This window comes from Salmo salar, chromosome ssa10 (genome assembly GCF_905237065.1).
Source record: "Salmo salar chromosome ssa10, Ssal_v3.1, whole genome shotgun sequence".
NCBI classification, from domain to species: domain Eukaryota; kingdom Metazoa; phylum Chordata; class Actinopteri; order Salmoniformes; family Salmonidae; genus Salmo; species Salmo salar.
Genome location: NC_059451.1, coordinates 66663591 through 66676054, shown reverse-complemented (window position 1 = coordinate 66676054; position 12464 = coordinate 66663591). Strand labels below are relative to the sequence as shown.

The 12464-nt window shown below is 45.3% G+C and overlaps 1 protein-coding gene across 1 annotated transcript in view; it reads left to right on the top strand.

Moving 5' to 3' along the window:
• Positions 1 to 12464, top strand: part of brsk2a (BR serine/threonine kinase 2a) — a 567398-nt gene that overhangs the window by 439194 nt on the left and 115740 nt on the right. The window contains 1 exon segment of the mRNA XM_045688027.1: positions 5232 to 5348. Within this exon segment, the coding sequence (XP_045543983.1) occupies positions 5232 to 5348 (117 nt within the window).

The window sequence follows — 12464 nt, the reverse complement described above, 5'->3', positions numbered from 1 at the left end:
CGCTGATCCTTTTTTCCTTTTCGTTTGGTTTGTCTTATTGTTTGCACCTGTTCCTCATTTGTCTTTTGATTTTGGTTATTTAAGCCTGGTTAGCCCGCCCAGTGTTGTGCGGGATTATCTTAGCGTCAGGTTGTGTTTTTTCATTGGATGTGCTGGTGATTTACGACTGTGATATTGTAGGCTGGCTGTGCACCTGTTTTGGGCACTTGGCATTTTTTCCACGCCGTTTGTGTTGGCGTTGTTCGTGTTGTGTTTTTGATTAAAATAAACACACAGTTCCGTACCTCTGCTCTCTGCGCCTGACTCCTACCACCACTCCTAGCAATCGTCTGACAGAATCCCGCACCAGCTATGGAGTCAGCAGGAGCAGCCTCCCCTCCTCTCCCATCGATGGAGGAACGGGTCCTTCACCATACCACCATCCTCCACCGAATCGGCTCAGCGATGGAGCAGATGATGGAGAGGATGGACCGATGGGAGAGGAGTGGCCTCCCTACCGCATCCCCAGCACCAACTCCCCCTCCACCATCTACCCCTCCACCGACGTCCGGACCCGGAGCCCTACGCCTGGCTCTCCCCAGGGAGTACGATGGAGCGGCGGTTGGGTGCCAGGGGTTCCTGCTACAGTTGGATTTGTACCTGGCTACCGTTCATCCAGCTCCCTCGGGAGAGGAGAGCGTAAGCGTCCTCGTCTCCTGCTTAACGGGACGTGCCCTGGAGTGGGCCAACGCAGTGTGGTACGGCCCAGACTCGGCAAGGGATCACTACCCTGAGTTCACCCGCCGGTTCCGGGCCGTGTTCGACCACCCAGCAGAAGGCCGGGCGGCAGGTGAACGGCTGTTCCACCTGCGTCAGGAGACGAGGAGCGCACAGGACTTTGCTCTGGAGTTCCGGACCTTGGCTGCTGGAGCGGGGTGGAACGACAGGGCCCTGATGGACCACTATCGGTGTAGCCTCCGGGAGGACGTCCGCCGTGAGCTAGCCTGTCGGGACACTACCCTGTCGCTAGACGAACTAATCGACATGTCCATTCGTCTTGACAATCTGCTGGCTGCGCGCGGGCGTCCAGACGGGGCCCTGTTGGTTCCACCTCCAGGTCCTCCAGCTCCCATACCTATGGAGCTAGGGGGGGCCGCGTCCAGGGGAACCGGAGGAGGAGGCTCCCCTTGTATCCAGTGTGGTCGGAGAGGACACACTACCGACCGGTGCTGGGGGAGCTCCTCTGGGAATCGCGATGGCAGGCGGAGCACTCCTCGTCCATCTCAGGTGAGTAAGCACCAACCTCACCCAGAGCTCCCTGTTGGTCACATGTTCGTTTTAGTAACTTTCCCCTTGTTTTCTCCCTCTTTCCAGCATTAGGCGCTAGTCGATTCAGGTGCAGCTGGAAACTTTATGGATCGTGGGCTCGCATTAAGGCTAGGGATTCCCCTGGTGTCGTTGGACCAACCTTTCCCCGTGCACTCCTTAGATAGCAGACCATTAGGGTCAGGACTGGTCAGGGAGGCCACGGTGCCACTGGACATGGTAACGCAGGGGGATCATGGGGAACGGATTAGTCTCTTCCTCATTGATTCTCCTGCGTTTCCGGTGGTGCTGGGGATTCCCTGGCTGGCCAATCACAATCCCAATATTTCGTGGAGACAGGGGGCTCTCAGAGGGTGGTCAGAGGAGTGCTCAGGCAGGTGTAAGGGAGTTTCCATCGGTGGGACGACGGTGGAGAGTCCAGACCAGGTTTCCACTGTGCGCATTCCCTCAGAATATGCCGATTTGGCTATCGCCTTCTGTAAAAAGAGGGCGACCCGATTACCACCTCATCGACGAGGGGATTGCGTGATAAATCTCCAGGTAAACGCTGCACTTCCCAGGAGTCACGTGTACCCATTGTCACAGGAGGAGACGTTGGCTGTGGAGACATTGGCTTGAGGGGGCAAAGCACCCTTTCCTCATCTGGACTGACCACCGTAATCTCGAGTACATCCGGGCAGCTAGGAGACTGAATCCGCGTCAGGCCAGGTGGGCCATGTTCTTTACCCGTTTCCGGTTCACAATCTCTTATCGGCCAGGTTCACTGAACACAAAGGCCGACGCACTGTCCCGCCTATATGACACCGAGGAGAGGGCCATCGATCCGGCTCCCATTCTTCCGGCGTCGTGTTTGGTAGCTCCGGTGGTATGGGAGTTGGACGCGGAGATCGAGCGGGCGTTACGGTCGGAACCTGCACCATCGCAGTGTCCGGCAGGTGTTCAGTACGTACCGCTTGGTCTCCGTGATCGATTGATTCGATGGGCCCATAATCTCCCCTCTTCGGGTCACCCTGGGATCGAGAGGACAGTGCGGAACCTGAGGGGGAAGTACTGGTGGCCCACCTTGGGTAAGGACGTGCGGTTTTATGTTTCCTCCTGCTCGGTGTGCGCTCAGAGCAAGGCTCCTCGACACCTGCCTAGAGGGAAATTACACCCCCTTCCCGTTCCACAGCGGCCGTGGTCACACTTGTCAGTGGACTTCCTCACTGACCTTCCCGTATCGCAGGGGAACACCACTATCCTGGTCGTTGTGGATCGGTTCTTGAAGTCCTGTCGTCTCATCCCGTTGCCCGGTCTCCCTACGGCTCTGCAGACTGTGGAGGCCCTGTTTACCCATGTCTTCCGGCACTATGGGGTGCCCGAGGACATCGTTTCTGATCGGGGTCCCCAGTTCACGTCCAGAGTTTGGAGGGCGTTCATGGAACGTTTGGGGGTCTCGGTCAGCCTGACCTCGGGTTTCCACCCCGAGAGTAATGGGCAGGTGGAGAGGGTGAACCAAGAGGTGGGTAGGTTTCTAAGGACGTATTGCCAGGACCGGCCCAGAGAATGGGCGAGATACGTGCCATGGGCAGAAATAGCCCAAAATTCTCTATGGCACTCATCAACCAACATGTCACCGTTCCAGTGCGTGTTGGGCTACCAGCCAGTCCTGGCTCCATGGCACCAGAGCCAGACCAAGGCTCCTGCGGTGGAGGATTGGGTGCAGCGCTCGAAGGACACCTGGAGAGCCGTCCAAGACGCACTTACAAAGGCGAGTGGACGGCAGAAGAAGAGCGCTGACCAGCACCGCAGTGAGACCCCTATGTTTGCACCAGGGGATCGAGTCTGGCTCTCGGCTAGAAACCTGCCCCTCCGCTTGCCCTGCCGGAAGCTGGGCCCGCAGTGTGTAGGGCCGTTTAAAGTCCTGAGGAGGATAAACGAGGTGTGTTACCGGTTACAACTTCCATCTTACTACCGTATTAACCCCTCGTTTCATGTGTCTCTCCTCAGGCCGGTGGTGGCTGGTCCCATGCAGGAAGGTGAGGTGCCGGAGGTTCCTCCCCCCCCGCTGGACATTGGGGGGTCCCCGGCGTATAAAATACCCCCCACTACTGAGGGAGTTCCACCGCCTTCATGGGGATCGCCCTGCGCCTTGTCCTCCGGGTCGCCCTCGAGGTCGGTGGCGGCGCGCTGCGGGAGCCGCGCGTCAGGAGGGGGGTACTGTCACGAATCCCACCGAAGGTGGCTCCCCTGCCTGCTCGGGCGGCGCTCGGCGGTCGTCGTCACCGACCTACTAGCCGCCGCTGATCCTTTTTTCCTTTTCGTTTGGTTTGTCTTATTGTTTGCACCTGTTCCTCATTTGTCTTTTGATTTTGGTTATTTAAGCCTGGTTAGCCCGCCCAGTGTTGTGCGGGATTATCTTAGCGTCAGGTTGTGTTTTTTCATTGGATGTGCTGCCGATTTACGACTGTGATATTGTAGGCTGGCTGTGCACCTGTTTTGGGCACTTGGCATTTTTTCCACGCCGTTTGTGTTGGCGTTGTTCGTGTTGTGTTTTTGATTAAAATAAACACACAGTTCCGTACCTCTGCTCTCTGCGCCTGACTCCTACCACCACTCCTAGCAATCGTCTGACACGAATACTTTTAGACTTTTACTCAAGTACTATTTTACTGGGTAACTTTCACTTTTACTTGAGTAACTTTCTATTAAGGTGTCTATACTTTTACTCAAGTATGACAATCGGGTGCTTTTTCCACCACTGAGCCTTGAGACAATTGAGACATGGATTGTGTATGTGTGCAATTCAGAGGGTGAATGGACAAGACAAAAGGTTTAAGTGCTTTTGAATGGGGTATACTAGTAGGTGCTATGCGCACAGGTTTGTGTCAAGAACTGCAACGCTTCTGGGTTTTGCACACTGAACAGTTTCCTGCGTGTATCAAGTATGGTCCACCACCCAAAAGACATCCAGCCAACTTGACAAAACTGTGGGAAGCATTGGAGTCTCTCTCCCTGTCTGTCTTAAGGCCTGTTCAGAGATGAGCGAGAGGGACACAGCAGGAGCTAGTAGGAACGAATTGGGCTGAAAACGGGAGGTACCTAGCTGAATTGTCCAATAAGTGATGTTTGTTTTTGGTTTCCATTACAAAACATTTTGCTATGGGGCAAAATATTTTATTACAGTGTGCACTAAATTCAAATTGCTTAAAAGTGCATCCCTCCCTTGCCCCTTCCCTGAACAAATCACTGTTTAGACATGGCTTTTGCTTGTTCACTCATTTCTAATCGGTGATTACTTTAGTAGTAGTGGAAGGTTTAATTGGTTTCTCGTACTCATGGACTGAATTTGCTTGGCTACTCCAGGCTCCTTGATCCGGCCAAACGCCACGCTCACGGAAGGCAGTTTCTTCTCCACAATGAATCTGAATCTGAGAACCTCCCCGAACCTTCACTGAATGTGAATACATTCACGGCCGTCTGATTGGTCCAGAAACCGATGGGTTAGGCCAGAGCCAGAATGCACATGGGTAAAGCGGCGGTTTGAAAATTCATCATTGGCTGTGATACTCTGATTGGTTAGAGACGATCCAATCCCTGATGACTTTGTTTTGTACGATGCCCCTTATCACCACAAACAACTTCAATGATAGCAGTCGTGTGTGTGTGTGTGTGTGTGTGTGTGTGTGTGTGTGTGTGTGTGTGTGTGTGTGTGTGTGTGTGTGTGTGTGTGTGTGTGTGTGTGTGTGTGTGTGTGTGTGTGTGTGTGTGTGTGTGTGTGTGTGTGTTGTTGTGTGTGCACTAATCCATAGGATGTTTGATTAATGCCAAAGCTAAAACATAATTGGCTCATACTCAATGTATTGTACATTTGCTAACCATTTGCTTTCTCTCTCTCTCGCTCTCTGTGTCTCCCTCCCTGTCCTTTGTCCCTCTCTCCCTCCCAGCCACAGAGATTTGAAGCCAGAAAACCTGTTGTTAGATGAGAAGAACAACATCAGGGTAGCAGACTTTGGCATGGCCTCTCTACAGGTCGGCGACAGTCTGCTGGAGACCAGCTGTGGGTGAGTACAGAATGAAATGTTAGTACAGGAATACAAGGACAGAGCATCACAGGAGTCTAAAACAATTGAAAACAAAAACTTCATTTTAAGTGATAAGTAGGCATTGGTCTGAAGCCGAAAAGGAAAGGAAATTCATATGAGCACCACAGTGCCTACATCACCCATGCTCTAGCAAGGTTTTCCAGCACACAGTTTTGACATACTATAGTAGCTACGTATGTTGGTCTATTGTAGTTCAAACAATGTGTATGTTAAGGATTCAAACCTTCTCAAACAGTCACATTTATACTCAATTGGGGCTACTCCCACAATCCCATTCCACTACTTTTAAGACAAGACCATCATGCTTGATTGAGTGAGTGGTTTTGTCTTGTAGTAATGTGGCGCTTCCCTGTATTTCCTTAAACTTTTTTAATTTAGCACTACATGTCCTTGAGAAGAAAATAAAAAATACATATTTTTGGGGTCAGTAGGTGCCCAATATAATACCAAGTTGTGGTGTGTTGGACACAGTCACTCATACATTACCAGTCAAAAGTTTGGACACACATACTCATTCAAGGGTTTTCTTTCTTTATTTTTTCTACATTGTAGAATAATAGGGAAGACATAAAAACTATGAACTAACACATATGGAATCATGTAGTAACCAAAAAAGTGTTAAACAAATCACAATATATTTTATTGAGATTCTTCAAAGTAGCCACCCTTTGCCTTGCTGACAGCTTTGCATACTCTTGGCATCCTCTCAACCAGCTTCATGAGATAGTCACCTGGAATGCATTTAAATTAACAGGTGTGTCTTGTTAAAAATGAATTTGTGGAATTTCTTTCCTTCCGAATGCGTTTGAGCCAATCAGTTGTGTTGTGAAAAGGTAGAGGTGGTATACAGAAGATAGCCCTATTTGGTAAAAGGCCAAGTCCATATTATGGCAAAAACAGCTCAAATAAGTAAAGAGAACGACAGTCCATCATTACTTTAGGACATGAAGGTCAGTCAATCAGGAAAATGTCAAGAACTTTGAAAGTATTTTCAAGTGCAATTGCAAAACCCATCAAGCGCTATCACATCATCTTGCAAGTCTCAATGTGCTAATTCCATTCATGTTTCTGTGAAACATAGTCACTGTTATATTACCAATGGCAAGCAATCTTATGAGGTGTTGTTGACTGGGAGAGCCTGTGACAGGGTGATATAATAGACAGCCAAGTGGTAAATTGCATTTTTTTCTAAAGAAAGGACAAAGCTTTTTGATAATTCACTTCACAACCAAAATGACTAATAGTTGTATCTGCTTGGCTGTGGAATAAGCCTACTAGTTTAATACAACTTTTGAAATATACCAGATACATAACCAGCAGTCTATGGTCTGGCTACTGGTAAACTCACCACCACTGACTGCACTGGGGACCAACAAACCCCAACCACCTATTCCGCATGGTAGGATCCTTCGGCAGGGCATGCAAACCGTAGCTGGACAAAACATATATAGCTTTTCAGTCTTAAACAGCCGTGATGCTTTGAATGCATTGGGGGTGATGAAACAATGGAGCCCCATTCAACGAAGAGAAGCAAAGTGGGCGGAGGGGCACAGTAAGAGCTAAGATGCTAATATTTGGGTAAACTCTACAAACAGTGCATTCAGAAAGTATTCAGACCCCTTCACTTTCTCTACATTTTACGTTACAGCCTTATTCTAAAACGGATTAACACATTTTTTTCCTCATCAATCTTTACACAATACCCCATAATGACAAAGTGAAACAAGTTTTTTTAAATTTGTGCAAATTTACTAAAAACAAAAAACAGAAATTCCTTATTTACATAAGTATTCAGACCCTTTACTATGAGACTCGAAAATGAGCTCAGGTGCATCCTGTTTCCATTGATCATCCTTGAGATGTTTCTACCTGTGGTAAATCCAGTTCAGGCCTTTATGGTAGTTGCCAGACAGAAGCCACTCCTCAGTAAAAGGCACATGACAGCCTGCTTTTAGTTTTCCAAAAGGCACCTAAAGGACTCTCAGACCATGAGAAACAATATTCTCTGGTATGATGAAATTAAGATTGAACTCTTTGGCCTGAATGCCAAGTGTCACATCTGGAGAAAACCAGGCTCCGCTCATCACCTTTCCAATACCACCCCTACAGTGAAGCATGGTGGTGGCAGAAACATGCTGTGGGGATTTTTTTCCACGGCAGGGACTGGTGTCTTATTGCTTAATTATGCAAGGGTGGGTCTAATCCTGAAATCGCATTCCAGGTGGTTTCTATTCCTCAAGTTACCACCGGCTAAATCTATGACGTTAAAATGCCTATTTACTCTGTTCCATCTGATTGTGCAATCCACTGTCTCATCAGCCCAGCCAGGCAATTTATAAACTTGATTTCCACTATAAAAAACATCTAGACATTATCTCAAATTTTTTTGAACTAACATTTCGTTTTCAACAGCAGAGATTTGTATGAACCTTGCCGTCTGTCTCTCCGACATTTTCAATATTCAAATTCGATCTCCAGCTGTCCCATAGTTATGAACGTGTTGGGAGTCAGGATGAGACAGACAGGTAGGCACCTTTTCTCAGCTAGTTGAAATCATGAATCAGTATAATTGTTACGGATGTATATACAAAGACCTATCAATAGAAATCCGGTCAAATGAAACAAAGTGCAGCAAGTTCGCTGTCTTTCCAGCTTCAGTTTGAAGTGATTGTGTTAGCTTTATTGTTGGCTAGCTTTATTGTGTCCTAACGAGAGAGCACATTTTCTACGGCATACATTAGCTCATTGTTATGGATGTATCCAAATAAATGGCACTAAAAACAGCTTGAACAAACAAGTGCAGCTACTTTGCTATTATTCTGGCTGCACTGTTTGACGTGACTGTAAGTTAGCCATAGTTGGCTAGCTAGCAAGCAAGGGATAAGAATGTTGCCAGCCAGTATGGCAATGGAACATTTAGAGCGAGCGACTGAGTCGCGTCCATAGATACAGAACAAAAAGACTGAATGACTTTGTCTCAGGCCAAACAACACAGGTGCCAATATATCCTCCAAACACCTGCTTCTCTGGCATTATCACTTACGTAACGTTAGCTAGCAGTTTGAGTCGTGTCCTGTCTGACAGTGAAATGTGACTAGCTCTTACCATAGCTTGGACTATGGAGTAGCTAGCTAGCTAGTGTTGCAAAAGCCCTTTGCATGCATTGTAAGGTAGCAGCGTGACAATTTGTCCAAAGTTTGGTGTTGGTTTTGAACTGATGTACGTTAGCTATCTAGCTAGCTATGTTTTGTGGAAAGATTTAGGACTGGCATTTGGACGTGAACTAGCTATCATTAGCTAGCTTCTGTGTCGAGATCAGCTATTGTTGTCTGGCTCTAGCTAGCTAGCTAGCTAACTAGCTAATGGCTGAAGTTACTTGTATAACAAACCTTCCATAAGCAAATATAGCTAGCTACCTTTCTTTGCTTGTTTGTTAGCTAGATAGCTTTCTGCTGACTGGTGTTAACTAGCTAGCTCCAGAGGCTAACTTTGACTTTGGTCTTTCTGACTGCAAAAAAAAACAGGGTAATTAAAATATTTCATATGCTATTGCAAAAATAATAATTTGGTTGTGTTTATGAAGGCCTTCGGTAACATTAGAATACAATTTGTATTTTATTTCAAAAAGTGTTAAACAAATCAAAATATATTTTAGATTCTTCAAAGAAGCCAACCTTTGCCTTGATGACAGCTTTGCACACTCTTGGCATTTTCTCAACCAGCTTCATGATGTACTCACCTGGAATGCATTTCAATTAACAGGTGTGCCTTGTTAAACGTTAATTAGTGGAATTTCTTTCCTTCTTAATGCGTTTGAGCCAATCAGTTGTGTTGTGACAAGGTAGGAGTGATAACCTATTTGGTAAAAGACCAAGTCCATATTATCGCAAGAACAGCTCAAATAAGCAAAGAGAAACGACAGTCCATCATTGTTAAGACATGAAGGTCAGTCAAATCGGAAAATGTCAAACTTAGAATGTTTCTTCAAGTGCAGTTGCAAAAACCATCAAGCGGTATGATCAAACTGGCTCTCACGAGGACTGCCACAAGAAAGGATCAGAATTAGACCAAGGTGCAGTGGAGGATGTGTTCATCATTAGAATTTTAATGAAAAGAGAACACTTTACAAAAATAAACAAAAACGACAGCCAAACAGTCCTGTCAGGAAAAACTCTAAACAGAAACAATCACCCACAAAAACCCAAAGGAAAGCCAGGCTACTTATGTGTGACTCCCAATCAGCAACAACGAACTACAGCTGTGCCTGATTGGGAGCCACACACGGCCCAAAACAAAGAAATACAAAAACATAGAAAAATTATACATAGAATGCCCACCCAATGTAACACCCTGGCCTAACCAAAATAAAGAACAAATACCCCTCTCTATGGCCAGGGCGTTACAGGAAAACCCAGAGTTACCTTTGCTGCAGAGGATAAGTTCATTAGAGTTACCAGCCTCAGAAATTGCAGCCCAAATAAATGCTTCAAAGAATTCAAGTAACAGACACAGGTGCTTCAACAAAGTACTGATTAAAGGATGTGACTATTTATATAAATGTAAATTAGCAACATTTTCTAAAAACCTGTTTTTGCTTTGTCATTATGGGGCATTGTGTGTAGATTGATGGGGGGGGACTATTTAATCAATTTTAGAATAAGGCTGTAACGTAACAGAATTTGGAAAAAGTCTAGGGGTCTGAATACTTTCCAAAGCCAATGTATATTTACAAAAACATATATGGGGGATTGGAAATGATGCAGACAATTATATTGATGGAAGTTACAATCTATATGCAATATTAAAGCTGATCTACCCCTTAAAGATAATGAATAAAAAATGTAAATAAATGAACACACACACAATCAACTTTTTCCGGCATTGGCTGCTGTTGTCTTATGGGAGAGTAAATGAGGGTTAGCAAATAGCGCTATAAGACTGTATTCCTGCACCATGGGTATTCCAGCAATGGCAAGTTATTATTTTTGTGGGAATTAAGTGCCTTCTAAATGCCAAATGTGTTTATTAACTTATCTGTACTACAAGCTGTAGGCCTACTAGTTTTGAAATGTTGTATTAATGTTGTTGGTGGTAGTACAGATAAGTTGTTGTTGTTGAGCAATTCCAAGACCCTCATATTCATACAGCAGAGGTTTTATTTAATTTAATTCCTCAGTCAACATGGCACCTGTGTTTAGGCAGTAGCACCTAAATCATGTTCTGGTTCATGGTTGGAAGTAGTACAGCATTGTTCCATAAAGTAGTGCCCTGACTCGAGAGAAGCAGAGCTGGGTTTCAAATATTGAAAAAATCTATTAAAATACATAATATGTGCCTGTTTAAGTTTGTCTAGCTTAACCATAAAATGCTATGCATCTGGAGGGGATTCTACTACAGGCAGGTAACCCATGATACAAGTCAGTATTCGACATTCATTCATGTCTGAGGACATTGGGAGATGATGTGGAATCCAGCCACTAGGGGCAAGAGTGAGCGCTGTTAACTTCAAATAGGTTTCAGTTTTGCTTGGGTGTTATGGATGGGTGTAAGCATCTGCCTCTGATTCCAAAGGTTGCATGTTTGAATCTAATGATAGAAAGGTGTTTTTGATGTTTTTGGTTTAACTTATATCTAGACGTTCCGCTAGCGGAACACCTGCTCCAATATCCAATGATAGGCGTGGCGCGAAATACAAATTCCTCAAAAATACAAAAACTTCAATTTTTCAAACATATGACTATTTTACACCATTTTAAAGACAAGACTCTCCTTTATCTAACCACATTGTCCGATTTCAAAAAGGCTTTACAACGAAAGCAAAACATTAGATTATGTCAGCAGAGTACCCAGCCAGAAATAATCAGACACCCATTTTTCAAGCTAGCATATAATGTCACAAAAAACAAAACCACAGCTAAATGCAGCACTAACCTTTGATGATCTTCATCAGATGACAACCCTAGGACATTATGTTATACAATACATGCATGTTTTGTTCAATCAAGTTCATATTTATATCAAAAAACAGCTTTTTACATTAGCATGTGACGTTCAGAACTAGCATACCCCCCGCAAACTTCCGGTGAATTTACTAAATTACTCACGATAAACGTTCACAAAAAACATAACAATTAATTTAAGAATTATAGATACAGAACTCCTCTATGCACTCGCTATGTCCGATTTTAAAATAGCTTTTCGGTGAAAGCACATTTTGCAATATTCTGAGTAGATAGCCCAGCCATCACGGCTAGCTATTTTGACACCCACCAAGTTTAGCACTGACCAAACTCCGATTTACTATTAGCAAAGTTTGATTACCTTTGGTGTTCTTCGTCAGAATGCACTCCCAGGACGGCTACTTCAATAACAAATGTTGGTTTGGTTCAAAATAATCCATATTTATATCCAAACAGCGGCGTTTTGTTCGCGCGTTCAAGACACTATCCGAAGTGTAAATAAGGGTCACGAGCACGACGCATTTCGTGACAAAAAAATTCTAAATATTCCATTACCGTACTTCGAAACATGTCAACCGCTGTTTAAAATCAATTTTTATGCCATTTTTCTCGTAAAAAAGCGATAATATTCCGACCGGGAAAGCGTGTTTACATACGAAGAGAGAAAATAAAAGCATGGGATCCCCTCGTGCACGAGCCTGAGTCTCATAGTACTTTGACCGGCCACTATCCAAACGCACTACTGTTTTTCAGTCAGGGCCTGCAAAGCCACGATTCAGCTTTTTGCCGCCTTCTGAGAGCCCATGGGAGTCGTAGGAAGTGTCACGTAACAGCAGAGATCCCCTGTTTTGGATAGAGATAATCAAGAAGGCCAAGAAATGGTCAGACAGGGTACTTCCTGTACAGAATCTTCTCAGGTTTTGGCATGCCAAATGAGTTCTGTTATACTCACAGACACCATTCAAACAGTTTTAGAAACTTTGGAGTGTTTTCTATCCAAAGCTAATAATTATATGCATATTCTAGTTTCTGGGCAGGAGTAATAATCAGATTAAATCGGGTACGTTTTTTATCCGGCCGTGAAAATACTGCCCCCTAGCCATAACAGGTTAAG